The 17,019-nt window shown below is 39.5% G+C and overlaps 1 protein-coding gene across 3 annotated transcripts in view; it reads left to right on the top strand.

Annotated features, from left to right (window-relative positions):
• The window catches only part of SEC24C (SEC24 homolog C, COPII coat complex component), a 38,326-nt gene extending 21,985 nt beyond the window's left edge, over positions 1-16,341 (top strand). For all 3 annotated transcript variants that reach the window (XM_082053530.1, XM_082053529.1, XM_082053528.1), the window contains 15 exons: positions 2,441-2,579; positions 4,216-4,331; positions 6,098-6,222; positions 6,492-6,683; positions 7,364-7,457; positions 8,668-8,784; positions 9,269-9,439; positions 9,825-9,921; positions 10,245-10,390; positions 10,872-11,010; positions 11,813-11,931; positions 12,308-12,487; positions 13,115-13,306; positions 13,726-13,815; positions 14,257-16,341. In XM_082053530.1, the coding sequence (XP_081909656.1) occupies positions 2,441-2,579; positions 4,216-4,331; positions 6,098-6,222; positions 6,492-6,683; positions 7,364-7,457; positions 8,668-8,784; positions 9,269-9,439; positions 9,825-9,921; positions 10,245-10,390; positions 10,872-11,010; positions 11,813-11,931; positions 12,308-12,487; positions 13,115-13,306; positions 13,726-13,815; positions 14,257-14,397 (2,058 nt within the window). In that variant the 3' untranslated portion in view covers positions 14,398-16,341. The remainder of the gene's footprint in view (positions 1-2,440; positions 2,580-4,215; positions 4,332-6,097; positions 6,223-6,491; positions 6,684-7,363; positions 7,458-8,667; positions 8,785-9,268; positions 9,440-9,824; positions 9,922-10,244; positions 10,391-10,871; positions 11,011-11,812; positions 11,932-12,307; positions 12,488-13,114; positions 13,307-13,725; positions 13,816-14,256) is intronic.
• The last annotated feature ends 678 nt before the right edge of the window (positions 16,342-17,019 follow it).

The following is a 17,019-nucleotide window of genomic DNA, read 5'->3' as shown; positions in this document are numbered from 1 at the left end:
TGAGTACACTTCCAGTTTATCTCAGTCTCTTACCTGGCCTGAAGTACTTCAATGGTTACTAATCACTGATGTTAAGTATTTTCTAGGATAAGTTGGGGAATTGAATGAGAATGTATCAAGCTGCACTGATTAAGCTGTCTAATGTGCATGTCCATGCACAGCATTGTGTGGGATGACAGCACAAGACTGAGAACTGGGCACTGCTGAGCCGCACTTTTATTTCTGCCCTTGTTCTGTGCAGCACTTATTTCCTTTTAGGTGTAATGTCTGGCTTGCTAAGCTTTTACCCACTCTGTCTGGTTTCTGAGAACATTAAAGCTTTGAGAATATTACAGAGCTAGAAATTTAATAAAACATTCTAAATAGTCTGGGTACTGTGTAGTGTTAACCTGCTTGGAGCAGTGACATAAACAAAAGTATGCTTACTAAATTTGAATATGTGCATTTGCAGTATTCTGTGCTGTGTTAAGCTTAACTTCAGCATCTGTTAGAGGAGTGTCTTCTGGGCTTTTAAGGGTGTTTTTTTTCCTGTTGCATTTCATTAATGTTCTTAAACTGTGGTTTGGATTTTGAAAATTGGTTTGTGATAAAACTGACTCGTGAAGCTAATTCCTGTACTGCTGTATTGTGGCTGGAGTTTCAAAAGAGCACAACAGGAGAGTGTGGTCTTACTTGAGAAACCTGGAGGCTTGTGGAGCTGCACATTTTTAGAGAACCTTTACAATGAACTAGTTGTTAGGTCTCCTGGTGTGTTTATGCTTTGAACAAACACTTGTGGTATCCAGAAAAAACATGGCTAGGACTGGAAATCTGCCCTGGAGACCAGTCAGCTTCTAGCATTGCAAAGTTCTTAATGGCAAGGGCAAACTCCCCGTGGAGGGGCCCTTCCAGGAGATGAAGGCTCAGCTGTTCAGAGCAATAGACTGTAAACAGAGCTAAAGCTTAACATATGAACAATGACAGGATAAACGTCTCATGAAAATACAGCATTCAGATAAATCTAGAATATATAGAAGTTCAGCACCTGATTGCTAGATACAGGGCCTTTGCTCTATGTTAATGCACAGTTTGGAGAGCAAAGCTTGAGGCTTCAGAAAGAAAGTATCTCTGTGCCTTCTGGGAGTGATTAGTGACAAGTTATGCATAGCACCGCATGTTTACAGCAGCCTTGTAGTTTGGTTGCATGAATGTTACTGGGGAGAGGCTTAGGAAAAAAGCTTATTGTGTGGATGTACAATACCAGCATTGCCTGGTAATCAGAAAACTTGAAATTTTGTTTCTTCTGAGGAGGTCAGCCTGGGTGGTAGGAGCTGAGAAATGCTGGCCACAAAACCATTGTATTGTCAAGAAAAGATTTGTGGGGTTGAATGAGAGATGTGACACATCTGTGGCATGAAGAGGAAGAAAGTGACTGGAGCATTTGCTCAGTCCCTGCTCAAAGAATATTTTGTCTCTTAAACGTGATCAGAGGTCTAGGGTGACAGAGAGAATTAAGACTGGATACCTTTAGTGTCAGAAAATTTAAAAGTAGTTAAACTTTCTTTTGAGCTACATTATTAGTTATGGAAGGTGCTTTGAACGATGAATGCAGTCTGTAGCTTGCATGAGTTCTGTCTTAATCGTTTTAAAGTGCTTCCTGCTCATTCTGAGGTTCACAAGCTGCTGAAGTTGCCAAATATCTTATTGTGGTTTGGCTGCAAATGAATATATTATCAGTAATAGTTAAAAAATGGTATAACTATATAGGAGTTTGGGGGACTTGCTGTGCAATGGGGTCAAGACAAATAGACCTTAAGGATATGTTGTATTTCATGATGGACTTCAAAAATAAGTCTTATCAGGTGAAATTTTTTAAAATATTGTGGGTGCTCTATGTTCTTGAAAATATGGAATGCAATGACTGGCTTCTATTATGTCAAAAAGTTTGGTTTTTATAAGGGAAAGATACAAGAGGTGAAGAATTGCTTTTAAAACACCCAACCTGTGGTAAAATGTGAATTGTGTACTCACTCATGAGGTTATCACAGCCATTCATTGCATGGCTTCAGTCTTTTGTGTTCCCTTGGGATATATCTGTGCAGTGTTGTGCTCGTGCTAGAGCTTGTGCTCCTCAGTCAGGCTGCTATAGAAGGTGGTGCAGCACCATGCAGAGGGACTTGTTTGTGTCTAGAACTGGTCTTCTTTTTAACAAAACCAGGGCAGTGGAATAGCCCGTTAATGACTGCAGCCCACAAAGAACTGCAGTGCTAGAGCTTAAGTTGTGAAGCTTTTACAAAATACTTGTTCAGGCTTCCCCCACCCCCTGCACTCTCTCCCACAGCTGCCAAAATGCTAAATCCTGTGCAATGTACAGGGAGATAGCTTTAAGCTTTGTGCTATGTGTGGTCAGTTCTTTCTCAACATGTGACCTTTCTTTTTTTTTTTTCCCCTGCTTCCACAGACCCTTCCTTATTTGGTAGACCATGGAGAATCTGGTCCTGTCCGATGTAATAGGTGCAAGGCTTACATGTGCCCTTTTATGCAATTCATTGAGGGTGGAAGGAGGTTCCAGTGTTGTTTCTGCAGCTGTGTCACTGAGGGTAAGGTTTCTTCTCGAAATCTGTCTCTAAGTTCTGTTGGAGTGATGTTTGAACAAGATGCAAGCACAGAAATCTTCATCATGTTATGATCATTTATAATGTGTAATGTGGTGTGAAAAACAATTTATGCTATTCTCTTAGAGTATTTCAAACTTACATTTTCTATGACTGAGATGAACATCTAGTCAGTAGCATGAGTTAGGATTTTTTTTTTCTCACAAAGCCTGTTTAAACAGTGCTTAGTGATGACATTGCAACTAGAGCTGCTGCAGCTGAATAGGAATGTTCGTAGTTGTTCTTTTAAATTAATATAAAACATGCTTCCTTTTAAGCAGAAGTCACTATGTGCATGTCATCCATAGATCTGTTTTGAAGGCACAGTGGAATGTAAGGTACAAGAAAACTTTTGGTGGTGTTTTGAGCGTTCTGTTTGGTAGCGCTGATACACAAAGCAAAATGGGAAGCTGACTGGGGTTAGAAATGGCCAATTTAAAAAAACTTTTTTGTTTGGTGATTTTCAGCCTGCATACATTCCCTGTCTCTGCTCACTCAGCACTGTATGAATGGCTGTATCTGTAACAACTGAGCAGGGGCAGAAAAGGGAGGGTTGCTCAGAGACTGCTGATGAAAGCAATGCTGTGAAAATACTATGTAGTTGTACCTAATACTTGAGAACAATTTCTGTGGTCTCTGCAAAAACAATCAGGTAATTAGCTTGTACTGGTTGTGTACTTGGGGAGAAGAGTAATAGGTGCTTTTGTGTAGAGTACTACCATTACAGATAATCTAATTTTATTCTCCCCTGGAGTTATATAGGCAGCTATAGCTGGAATACATTTTGTCACCCTAGTAATTCTGCAGGAGGGACTTTCTGTGCTGGTAGCTCTTGGGGCACAAGGGAAATGCTTTCTTTGTTTCTGCAGTTGAATTCTGCAGGCAAAATCTTTGCTTAACTCCCATTTTACCTTCTGATGCCTGGCACTAGCACAAAAGTATTGGGCACCAGGCATGTGATTACATTTTTGGTTCCTCCTTCTTAATGCTTTACCGGTGCACTGTAAGAAGTGCCCTGTCTGTTCTGACAAAAGGAATATGGCAGTCTCTGCACCGGAGAGTGCCTAGAAGGCTTTGCTCTTGTGCAGCACGAGAAGGGAAGGAAAAATCTAACTCAGCAGAATAAGGAGCTCAACCTTTTGGTAAGCCTGAATGGAGTCAGTGATGTTATAGCCCGTGGTCTGCCTCAAATACTATTGTAAGTAATTTGTTACTAGTTATACAAGATGGTTATATTTTTTGTTTGGACTAAACCCTTCAGAAGAATCCTAAGAGCATGTTGTGGTGACATTCCTGATATGAAACATAATGAGAATGTGAAGGAGATTCAAGAAAAGTACAATAGTGACTATACAGTGTGCCACCTGGTACATAAAACAAACTGGAAGCAGTTTGTCTGTATTTCTTGGCTTTAATGATGCTCTTAGCTTGCAGGAATATTTTTAGTAATGCTTGCATGCTAGCACAGTGCTAGTTAGCTTTCCTGGAGTTTTATTTGAAACAGGTGGTGTCATGTTAGCTCTCTAGTCACAGTGTTTATCGTGGGTGTGTCACTGAACCTGATGTGTTTTTCCTTTCACAGTGCCACCTCACTACTTCCAGCATTTGGATCATACTGGAAAGCGAGTAGACTTCTATGATCGACCTGAGTTATCACTAGGGTCTTATGAGTTTCTAGCAACAGTTGACTATTGCAAGGTACAGTAGTGTTTATTACTGTATTTTGGTTTTTAAATAAAAAGCTTATTTTCCTAAAAATAAGAATGATAATTATTGTCTGGGGCTGCTTTCTAGCTGACAGAGATAATTAACAGCATTAATCCAACCCACTTCATTGTATAAGATAATGTGCTTGTCTGCTTACTTCCCGAAGTAGAGGAAGTCTTGATCACAAATGATGTAATATAATTTTGTTATAGCTCCCTCTGCCATTCTCTTCTGGAGCTATATGACCATCTATAGCTGCTCTTACCTTAACAGTTGTGCAAGAGAGACTCTTTTGCAGTAGTTCTTGGGGCAGAAGGAGAATGTAGGAGAGATTCAAGAAAAGTGCAATAGGAACTATGCAATGTGCCACCAGTTGCCCAAGACAAACTTTACATATTGAACTTAAATTTCAAATACAGCCACAGCAGTTAAAACCACAAGAATAATGTGGAAATATATATTGTCAGAACTTGTTCACTTTTAAATTAAATATTTAAATAATAATTAACTTCTAAGTAATAGGAAAAATATGTGCAAGGTGTTTATTAAAGCAACTTATATCTCTGCTGAAATAAATGCTGGGTAAATAGATGCCTAAACATTGCAGCTCTATACTGGTTACCTTCTAATGCCTCAGCTTTATGTCAAGTTAAGGTAAAAACCAATTATCTTGCTTCTAACAGCGTAAGAAGTGTTTTTAATTCAAACCAGGTGCTTTTTGGAAGTTTTTCTGTTTTGCTTTTGTTCTGTGTGCTCCTTCCAGTATGACCTATAGACTTCAGGAAACTGTTGACTGAAACAAGTTTTTCATTCCTAAAGCAGACCTGATATTTAAGTAGAAGGGAAATGTCACAGTTCTCCGACAGGAAAATCTTTTGCTTTTTATTGGTGAAATAATTTATAACAAGTCTGATCAGATTCCAAAGTCTTGACAACTGTCAGGAAACTTCCCTGTTTTGGGTGACACAGTATAAAAAGGATAGAAAGCTACAGAAGAGTGTCCGGAAGAGGGCCACGAAGTTGCCAAAGTGTTTATACTGGAGGCCGTATGAGGAGCAGCTAAAGTCACTTGGTTTGTTCAGCCTGGAGGAGACTGAAGGAAGACCTCATCATGCTCTACAGCTTCCTCACAAGTGGAGGAGGAAGGGCAGGCACTGATCTCTTCTCTCTGGTGACCAATGACAACCCGAGGGAATGGCAGGAAGATGTGCCAGGGGAGGTTTAGCTTGGACATTAGGAAAAGGTTCTTCACCCAGAGGGTGGTGGACACTGGAACAGGCTCCCCAGGGAGGTGTCACAACCCCAAGCCTGGCAGTGTTCAAGAAGAGACGGGACAACACCCTCAGACACATGGCGTGAACTGTGGGGTTGTCATATGCAGGGACAGGAGCTGGACTCAATGATCCTTGTGGGTCCCTTCCAACTCAGGACATTCTGTGATTCTATGTCTTCTTTCTCTATCTGGCCTAGTCATGTTAAATGGGTGATGTAGTTGTGACTGGCCTGTTCTTCACTGAGCAATGGCAAAATCAGGCTAGGGCATGTAATGCTGGTTCATTTCAAGCACAGTGCATTTACGTGTCTATTAGTTGGGCAGGTGTGAGAGAATGAGCTGAAGAAACAATTACTGCTCATGGGTAGAAAAGTACATGAAAGCTATTAAGAGTTTTGACCAGCATTCATTTTTTTGTGTTGCAGAGCTGTTATGTGGGCTACATTACATGGCCGTAACATGACTTCTTTCCTTTCTTTCACAGAATAACAAGTTTCCCAGTCCACCTGCTTTCATTTTCATGATTGATGTATCTTACAATGCTGTGAAGAGTGGCTTAGTGAGGCTAATATGTGAAGAATTAAAGTCACTCCTAGACTACCTGCCCAGGTAGGTAAATTGTGTACTACTGTAGCCAGTCAAAATGGGGGAAACTTTCACTTTTTCCCTTTTAAAAAAGCTAGAAATTAAAAAATTATTTGCTAATCCTGTCAACCTTCTCTTCAGAAAAAGGCCAAGCAAACCTCTTTCTGCATATCTTTCTAGGTGAAAATAAATTTTCCTTCCTTTCATTTTTTTCTGTATCCCTTATTGTGTTGTGTTCTGTGTGATGATTTCACTATATACTCAGATGTGAAGGCAAGTTATGTCTCTTACAGGGAAGGCAACATGGAAGAATCAGCCATTCGAGTAGGCTTTGTCACCTACAACAAAGTGTTACACTTCTATAACGTGAAGAGCTCGCTGGCACAGCCACAAATGATGGTTGTCTCAGATGTGGCAGATATGTTTGTGCCGCTCCTGGATGGTTTCCTGGTAAATGTGAATGAGTCCAGGACAGTTATTACCAGGTAAAAGAAGTTGATTTATAGTGTGTGTAGTAAACTTCTTGTTTGGTAGATTCAACTGTTGCATGTGTATTTGTCATGTTATTCGCCTAGAAGTGAATAAAATAAAGTGATAAAATCTAGAAGGAAAGAGAAATTAGTGAAGTTTTGGCAAATTATTCAACATGATACTTGAACTGTAGCTAAATTATGGTGTGTAGCTAACTACATTTTGGGAATTAGACCTGACCCTGCATGTTTTTAAAGAAAATTTGTTTTGTGGTGCGTTAAGAAACATAAATACAAAGCTGGATTAAACTTACTAATTTTTGAATAGTACACAGGATACTTGGCAAACAGAGACCAAGTATCACTAGTCTTGCCTAAGTGTTTACTTACAAATATATATTGGAAAATGTTAAAAGAGCAGGAATACAGAAGAACTGTTGGAGTAGGCATCAGCTGGGGCTATACAGTAACCACTGAGGATATGGATGGGAGAAGCCAATGAAGAATGACAAAGCATCACTTTTTTCCACAGGCAAATGATGAGATTCCAAATACTGTGAAGATTATGCAAACTTACAGACACATTAGGCACCTCTGTTTAAGCAACCTCAGTCTCATAGGTCATCAACTGCAACTGTGTGGTTTTTCCAAGTAAATGGAATCTTGAATTCTTCCTTTTTCTTGTTCTTTTCTAGTTTGCTGGATCAGATTCCAGAAATGTTTGCAGACACAAGAGAAACAGAAACTGTTTTTGCACCTGTGATTCAAGCAGGGCTGGAGGCACTGAAGGTTAGTAAATGCATTGTTGTGGCAAATTGTTTTCAGTCTGAATACCCTGAATTTCATATTCTGCTAACACACACTAATAAGACAATTCTAAAGCTTTTCGTAAGTCTCCTAATGGTAGATGCGCTACGTGTAGGGAGTACTTGGCTCATTCAAGAGCACGTACCTCCAGTTCTATGTAGCTATTTGTCTGCTCTCTGCCTTTTTTTTTTTTTTTTTTTTTTTAAATATTTGTGTTCAAAGTACAAGACATGTAGCTTAATCTCAGGTACCTGTTTTGCTTTGAACAGTTTATAGAACCTACGTAAATAAAAGACCCTCCAACATTAAAACCAACTGTTTTAATCCTCTGTCATGTCTCACTGAGGAGTTCTATAACATGGTGTCTTTCTAATCCTGCACTTGAAGCTCTGGTATAATCTTAAATAAAAAGAGAGAATGCAATCTGTTGAAGTTTCATACACCAATGTGCTAACCAAGTAAACCTTTCCTAAGGTTCTTCCATTCCAGTACTTCATCCAGATAATTACATGCATGATCTAACGCTAACTTCTATATACTGATTTAATTGATTGGCTGTATGATTCCATCCAGAACTGTTCATATAGCTCTGTTTCTCCATCATGTAAGTTCTTAGAAGTCTCTCTTAAGCTCAGTTGTCATGACAATTGTTCCATCAAGAAACAACATAAATTACTAATTGATTGTTTACATACTGCATGTGTCAGAGAAAATAACCTACTAAACACTGCCTAGTGTTGACATAGGTTATTAATTTAAAATTAATGATCTGTTGAAGCTCATATTACAAAATCCCTTGCCATTTCTTTGACGTTTCCTTTCCCACAAACTCAGTAGCTGCAAATCAGAGAAGAAAGTAATCTAATACATTTGCTCAAAACTGTTGGTATCTGAGTCCTGCTTACTACTCTGTGTCTCCTTGAAGCCAGTCCTTTTCTCCCTGCATTGGAACTAACACAGGCCCAGCAGAACTGAAATGTGCTTTTCTGTACCTGAGCAGTAAGCTGTGCTCCCTGTGTTGAGTACCACTGAAGTAACCAAGAGATCACTTAGCCTGTGTGTCTGACAGAATGCCTTCCTGGCATAAAGAAGTGAAATAATGAGGATGCTCGGATGCTTGTTCTTGAATCATGATTACCATTAGTTTTTATAAATGTTTCCAACCTGTGCTGTTGCATTTGCTTTCCTGCAGGCAGCTGAGTGTGCCGGCAAGCTCTTCATTTTCCACACCTCTCTGCCCATTGCAGAGGCCCCAGGGAAGGTAAAGAACAGGGATGACAGGAAACTGATCAACACAGATAAGGAGAAGGTAATAATGACTTGTGTGATGCTTGCATTACGGGTCTGTATTGTACTCTTTGAGATAAAACAACTCTGAAACAACGTTAAAAAAAAAATACAAGGGTAGCATGTAATGTAACCATCCCAGCTAATATCTTTTACCTGTTGCACTTTATCTTCTGTTCTCAAAAAGAGCTGTGTAGACTTGACATCATAAGGACAACTCTGGTATGAGAACAAGAAGAGATAAATCTAGATTTTTATACAGGATAAAATACCATAGCTGGGTTAAATTAAATGTGCTGAACTTAAAATTGAAGCGAGATGTGTAGTAATTTTTGTAATATTCAACAGTTCTTCAAAGGCAGGATCGGGAAGAATTTATGTAAGCCTTATTTCCCCTGAAGAGAGACTTGGAGTATAAAAGTGTATTGACTGAGATTTTAAACTGGATCTCACTTTCCTTTTGTTACCACAAACTTCTAATGCTCATCTCTGGCTTCTTTTCTTAGACTTTGTTTCAACCACAGACAAGCTTTTACAACAACTTGGCCAAGGACTGTGTGACCCAGGGCTGCTGTGTGGATCTGTTCTTGTTTCCAAACCAGTATTTGGATGTGGCCACACTAGGTGTAGTAACTTACCAGACAGGAGGCTCCATTTATAAGTATGCATACTTCCAGGTGAGAGTGACTCAGACTGGTATTTGATCTAAATAAGAATCGTTGTTTAGTTAAAAGTTCTTTTTTCATAGTGGGAGCCATAGTGAACAAGTGCTTCTTTGGAAATAAATTGCTACTTAAATGTCAAGATTTTCACAAAAATAATTTTGTTAGCTTTATTTCTTTACACAAACTATCTCTATTAATAACAAAAACAACAACAAGAAAAGCTATGCTGTTACCTTTTAGCACAGTATTTTATTAGCACGGCACTGAGCCCTGTATGATGGCTGATTTTTAGAGTAAGATTGCAGGATATAGTAATCTGGTTTAAAATTATTTAATGGTTTATGAAGCAGCTCTGATTTATGGGAGTATGAAACTTGAATTATTTCTTGTGTTCTAGCTGGAGACAGACCAGGATAGGTTTCTGAGTGACTTGAGAAGAGATGTCCAGAAAGAAGTGGGATTTGATGCTGTAATGAGAGTGCGCACAAGCACAGGTGGGTGTTAGCGTGAATGAATCTTAATAAATTGGCCACTTGAAACATATCATATGGGGTAATAAATTGGCCACTTGAAACATATCATATGGGGAGTAACAGATTTTCCCTAGTTTAAAACATCTTGAGACTAGGCTATACAAAAAGCTATACTAAAGCTTTCAGGTTCTAAGACTTTTGTCAAGACTGAGCAAAGATCCCTGCTGAATCTGTCAGGATAACTTAGTGTCACTGGTGACAGGATTTTTCAGGGCTCCAAAGGCTGTCTGTCTTGTTATTCTGTTGAAAACTGTGGTTCATGTTGGGGGATTTTTCTTTTTTAGGTATTCGAGCAACTGACTTTTTTGGAGCTTTTTATATGAGCAACACAACTGATGTAGAGATGGCAAGTTTGGACTGTGATAAAACAATCACAGTGGAATTCAAGCACGATGACAAACTGAGTGAAGACAGTGGTGCGCTCCTTCAGGTGAGGGGTAGGCTTTCTAGGAGAAAGATTTGAGCTGACAATTTAGAGTTGTTAACAAAACTGTGTCAAGGCAGAACCAAATCTCATCGGGGAGACTGCCAATTGCAGAAGAGAATGAGGTCACTCTGAATTGAATACTAAACACCCCTTCCAGGAACTGTTAGTTCTTTCTTTCTGCCCCTTACTGTATCCTTAACCTTTCAGCATACTTGTTCTCAAAGTGACATGGACTGCTTCAGACTACAGTCTGATTTCCAAGACCAGTTCCCTTAATGCAAACTGCTAACATTGCTGCTTGATATCTTTCATTTATCCTGATCCTTAGCATACGCTTTTAGCTTATTGTACAGGTCTTTTACATTATTATCTTCTTTGTTTAGGCATCTGAGTCCTAGTTTTTAGTGAAGTATATTCAAACCCTGCCTTTCTTATTGCGGCAGGACCTCATTTTTCTATATCCTGGCATTTTTGTCTCCTACAGTGTGCTCTGTTATATACAAGTTGTGCAGGACAGCGACGACTCCGCATTCACAACCTCTCCCTAAACTGTTGCACACAGCTTGCTGACCTCTACCGAAACTGTGAGACTGACACCCTCATCAATTACTTGGCTAAATATGGTAAGGGAAAATATGGTAACAAGAATTGCAACCTTTAACTGCTGTTAAAATGCTTGTTGTCATCCAATGACACTCGTTTATTCTCTTTGCATCGAATGTCAGGTCGCAATCCTGATACTTCAGCCACTTATAGGAAAGACCATAATGCTGTGGTGATAGTATTGTTGCTTAGGGTGAGAGGTACAGATAGAGGGTGTAAGCTTATCCTTCATGCAAATTCTTATCTAATTGTTTTAATAGAGGTTTGTATTGACAGCTGTCTGAATTCATCCTTGTATTTTTTTGGAGTGGTTTGGTTCATTCTTTAACTGTTTCAGAATTTTGCCCAGGAATAGGAATTGATGGCCTTTGCTCATAAATCTGGGTTAAATATCATACTTTATGGACTGTACCCTGTTTATGCTTTCTAGTTTGCAGTAAAAGCCTACAAGTCCAGCAGAGGCTTAGAATTGTGTATGTTTATTGCCATTAAAAGCTAACAGTCCATTTTCAGTCCATTAAAGAAAGATGTCCAGGCTGTAAAAGGAGTTTTTGTAGTACCCCATGCTTTCAAGTATGACTGAGTGTATTTTAAAGCACATGGAAGATAGAGAGTTGAACAATATGTAATAAAACGGAGTAAACAAGCTTCTTCAGATCTTAAGTAGGAATGTGTCATCTCTTTCCCACATGTTTGAAGGGGAGAGGAAAAAAGGCTTTCATAAACAATAGTTGCTTAGATTTACTTTGTGGAAATAGTGTTGCATTTTTTACTGTCCATGAGCAATCACTTGATAGCTGTCTTTGTCCTCTTTCTGTGCAGCATATCGTGGAGTTCTGAGTAGTCCAGTAAAGACTGTACGAGATGCACTGATCAACCAGTGTGCCCAAATCCTAGCTTGCTATCGAAAGAACTGTGCTAGTCCCTCTTCTGCTGGCCAGGTAAGCTCTGATGTTTTCACTTGAATCACAGGCTTGGGTATTAAAAGGTGATGAGAGCTTCTTCCTATTTAACCTACAGAAAAAGGTCAATTGCCTTGCTCAGTGGAAATTTGCAAAGAGAAGACCCAAGTAATTGGAGAGACTGCAAGTAAAACTACAGTTGAGAGTGGCTTCTTGGACATCTGTCTGGAGCCCAGAAAGCACTGCCTGCTACAGGGAAAAGTTTTATGTTATTTTTGCAAGTCCATGGTATAATTAGACCGTCAGCTTTCACTGACTGTACCACACTTCATTGGTTCATGCAAGCCTCATTTTGTTGAACATGAGCTTATCTAGCAAGAGAGCTGACCAGCTTCTGTCTGCTTGTGACTTGTAGCTGATCCTTCCTGAATGCATGAAGCTGCTTCCTGTGTACTTGAATTGTGTGTTGAAGAGTGACGTCCTTCAGCCTGGTCCAGAGGTCACAACGGATGACCGTGCCTACATTCGTCAGTTAGTGACATCCATGGATGTGGCAGAAACAAATGTTTTCTTTTATCCCAGGCTTTTGCCCCTGGTGAGTAATTCAGGATATTCTTACTACATGAGACTTGCTGTTCTCTTGACTCGTCATAAGGACTGGCGTTTATATGTTAGTAAGGGAAAGCAATTTGAGATCTGCCGTCTCCTGGAATACTTCACTTCATTCCACTCAGTGATGCTTTACTGCATCTTGTGAATTTTCTGGGGGATTTTTTTCTGAGCTGTGAACATATGACTAGTGGCAAAGATGACACTTTTGACCCTCGTTGTAGTCTTTTAAAACTCCTAAAGCTTCTTGTAACTTCATGTAATTTTCATCATTGCAGGGTACTACCACAAACTATTCTGAGTTTTCAGTAGAGAAATAACTCTAACAACTAATTGCATTCCTACTCCAGGGGGCAATATTGGAACTGCAGAGTAATTTCACAGCAGCCTTATATTCTCTCTTGCTAACCAAGAGTCTCTGTTCTGCTTCTGTGTCATATTCAGTAAGAAAACTAAGCTAAGGAAGGTGATACTTCAGTCACAGCTATTGCAGTGTTACAAGTTCTAGAAATGAGAAAACCACTGGGGTCTTAGTGACAGAAATTTTCAGGACTTCAGAAGATGGTTTTGGTTTGTAACTTTTGTTTTATTTTTATTTCTCATTCTAAACCAGACCAAAGCAGATGTTGACAGTGACTCCTTGCCAGCAGCAATCCGAAACTCAGAAGAACGTCTCTCCAAGGGTGACATATACCTGCTGGAGAATGGGCTGAACATCTTTGTGTGGGTTGGAGTCAATGTGCAGCAAGGCCTGATCCAGAACCTCTTTGGAGTGTCATCCTTCAGTCAGATTAGCAACACCTTGGTGAGCTGAATAGCAGTGCAGGAGCTAGTGTCTCTGATAGTCACCCAAAACTGAGAACAATGAGAAAGCAAGTTGAGAAAATAGTGTTAAATTTTTCATGCCAGGAACAAGGGAAGCACAGGTATTTGAAACTAGTGGAAATGTCCCTCCTCTGGGCATGCTGGGCATGCTTTTGCCTAGCTTTATTTGACAAGCTAGGTTTCCATTGGCAGTGAGGAGAACAGTTGATTTGTAAATGGAATGAACAGTTGACTTTTAGTTCTGATATTATGTTATATTCTCTTACCTAGTTGAGGTCAAAGAGATTTAATGTTATCAGGGGTACGTATATCTCTACCATTATGTAATACAAGACAACTGATGAGTTTTGTTTAGTGTTGCTCTGCTTCACGTGACTGATGGGATGTCTTTCAATCCAGAGTACCCTGCCTGTCTTGGAAAACCCCTTTTCAAAGAAAGTCCGATCTATTATTGACATGCTTCAAATGCAGAGATCCCGCTACATGAAGGTAAAAATGTTGTTGCTCATTTATAACTTTAAATCCCCTCCCCTTTTAGCAGAGCAGGTGATTCCTGGTAATGCTGCAATGCTGAATTTCTTCTTCCTGATCTCATAAATGTGATTCAAAGTTTTCAAGGATCTGAAAAAAAAAATTTTTACTATTTTTTGAGTTCTGTGCTAAAAAAATAAAAAAATTAATTTTTTTTTCAGACCTGTTCTTATACATGACTACACAAGCCACATACATGCTATTTTAATTCTATTTAAAAAGGACTGAGACTTCTCCCAGCCTAGTTACAGAAGTCAAAGCACATAAGCCATATATGCTGTGGTCCTAGTTACCTGTCCTTGGATTTTTGAGCTCTTTAGCTTTTTGCTCTTTTTTCCAAGAATGTCAGTTCTGCTAACTGCTCACTGTTGGTTTTGTTCTTGTTTTGGTTTTTTGTAGTTAATAATTGTGAAGCAAGAAGATAAGCTGGAAATGCTGTTCAAACACTTTCTAGTGGAAGACAAGAGCCTGAGTGGTGGGGCTTCATATGTGGACTTCCTGTGTCACATGCACAAGGAGATTCGGCAGCTACTGAGCTAGAGGAGGGAGTGGTGCTGGAACTCAGCAGTGACATTTCAGTCTCCACTAACGACATGATCAGGAGGCCCTGCACTCTCAAAAAGGACAAAGTAGAAATCTGTACAATTCCATAATTTTTAATACACATTGCATAAGCAGAAATCCTTTCAACCTCTCCCAGTCCCGTATGAGAGATGAAAAATTTTCCTGGTGAGGGCTAAAAAAAAAAAAAGGCCTTTGATACCAGGTCTTTTACTTGTATCTAAATTATTTCCTGTGCTTGGCAGGAGTTCACCCCCCACCCCATGCTCGCTAATCCTGTCGTAATGAATGTAGTTTTCTTCAGTTCACTGTACATGATTCAACATTGAGTGAAAAAGCGATAACTCTTCAAAACTTCTGGTAGTTGCTGTGTGTTTGTGTGGGCGCGTGTGCATGCTCCAGGTGTGAAGAGGATGCGCAGGTGGGGAGGACAGAAGGCAGGTCAGGTGATGGGAGCTGGAGCAGCCAAACATTTTGTGTCTCCTTCTCTTAAGAGGGAAACATGACATTGCAGAGCACAGATATATCATGTGGCTGTCTGAACCAGAAATCAATTAAAAAAGAAATTATTGTCAAGCCAGGAGGCAGCAGGGCAAATTTCTTGCCACAATCTTCCCTGTACCATAAGTTGCTGTGCAGATGTGTAATGGAGTAAGTACTAGATCAGTGAGCAACAATCAACGGCTTCTGAACAGCGTAGGGGTAGAGATGGTGCTTGCTGTTAGCGTGTGTGGTGACTCCTTTCCTTCTCATTGCACAGCTCTGTGATGTCCTACTCGATCCATGTTCCATGGCCTCTCCTGCAGAGCTTACCTGTCTGCCCAGATGGTGGTGGGAACAAAAGCCTCTTAACCTTAAGCAGAAAATACTTTTAACAAGGTGATATGGCAGTGTGTAGGAACTGGATGATAGGGAGGTGGCCATTTTCTACCATATTATTGTGGATCCTAGCAAATAAGCAGGAATTTGAGTTATACTGGTGCAAATTTGAGACTGCTTTGTACCCTGGAATACAAGGAAGGGGATACAAAACCGAATATTTAGACTGTACTGTAGTAGGTATTGCAAGTATCTGATTTTGGCGATCTGGGCCATAGTGAAGAGCTTCATTACTGGATGTTTTTACCCTCCCCCATTCTACCTACTGATCAGCTTGCACAAAACCTTTTTATAAGCCTGTTTGTTAAACTGTAATACCTCAGACAGATTAATCCATCCACTTTGGCCACTCTGCTACTCCATTCTGCAGAGGTGGATGAAGGACTCCTGCGAAGAGGGAGCGAGTGTAAATCAAATGCAGAATTCTAAGGGCTTCATTTATTCACATTTGAAAGGGGACTTGTTAAGCGTTCAAGCTAAAATATACAAGTGTTCTTAACATACCCAGGAGTTTAGGCTACCAATAGCACTAAAAGCAGGAGGAAGAATGTGGATGGATTAGACAATATATTATCTTGATATTTCAGAGGAAAGTCCTTGTTAAGATCAGAAAAATATCTGGCTGTGGTTTTAGTTCCATATCCTGTAGCATGTATATAAAATCCATTTTTCTTCTAATGCTGCTAGTTTGTCTTCCCTCCCATCACTACACAGAAAGGGGAATATGAAAATTGTAATGGAGAAACTCTTTCAAGATGTAGTTGACAGAACCTTCAGTGTTTTTGTATGAATGTGGCCAACTTTTTACTCCATGTACTGCCTCCAGCCAAAAAAATCTAGAGGATTTTTACCCAGAGGGGAAAAACAACTTCCCAGGAATATATGGCGCAGCAACCACAGACTTCCACAAATACTAATTTCTAGTATTAATACTGGGGGGGTGTGGGGGTGGAAATGAAATCGTAAATGAACCTTTCATTTTCTTCACTTGTTTTTCCAATGCATCTTTTAATTTGTAAAGAAATAAAAATATATTAAGATGTATTTTATGTCATTGTTAGTAAATAAACACTACTTATTTTTCCAAACCCTGTATTTTGCGGGAGGGAGGAAACGGGAAGGGCTGAAGTCTAGCCGATTGATCCTTTACAATCCAGTCTTCTGCTGACCAAGTTCAGTTGGTTTTGGGGTTTGTTTTTTTGAATTGATTTTGGGTGTGGTTTGTTTTTTTTTTTTTTTTGTTGGTCACTGTGAATAAGGAATTCAACAAGAGTCAACAGACAAAGGCTCTGTTTAATCAGATCAGTGTTACTTTGCTTAAATGACCTTTTTTTTTTTTTTAACTTTCTGCTCCTTTTTCATTTTGCGAAGAGATTTCCTTTCTCTCTAACACAGCTTGAGTCTGATTGGGGTTTTTTTGGTCTACTTTGGAAAGTATTACCTTTATCTTTTCACAATATTAACTTAAAGCCTTCTGTAGTCTTAACTTTTCAGAGAAATAGAGCTCTTCTTTCAGAGTTAAGATAGCAGGGAACCTGGGTGGGGTTTTTTTGGTGGAGAGAGGGTGCTAATTGCAAAAATAAAGTTCAGAGTGAACTAGCAGTGTAACTGCCCCGTAGTGTAGAACACTGATATTGCACAATTTGTTTTAACCTTACAACCATCTGCATGAAAGCACAAGACAATCATTGCTAAATACCCAACACTACTTAGTTCGCTGTA

This window comes from Streptopelia decaocto (assembly GCF_964273445.1).
Source record: "Streptopelia decaocto genome assembly, chromosome: 5".
NCBI lineage: Eukaryota > Metazoa > Chordata > Aves > Columbiformes > Columbidae > Streptopelia > Streptopelia decaocto.
The sequence above is the reverse complement of the archived record's forward strand: the minus strand, read 5'-3'. Positions and strand labels throughout refer to the sequence as shown.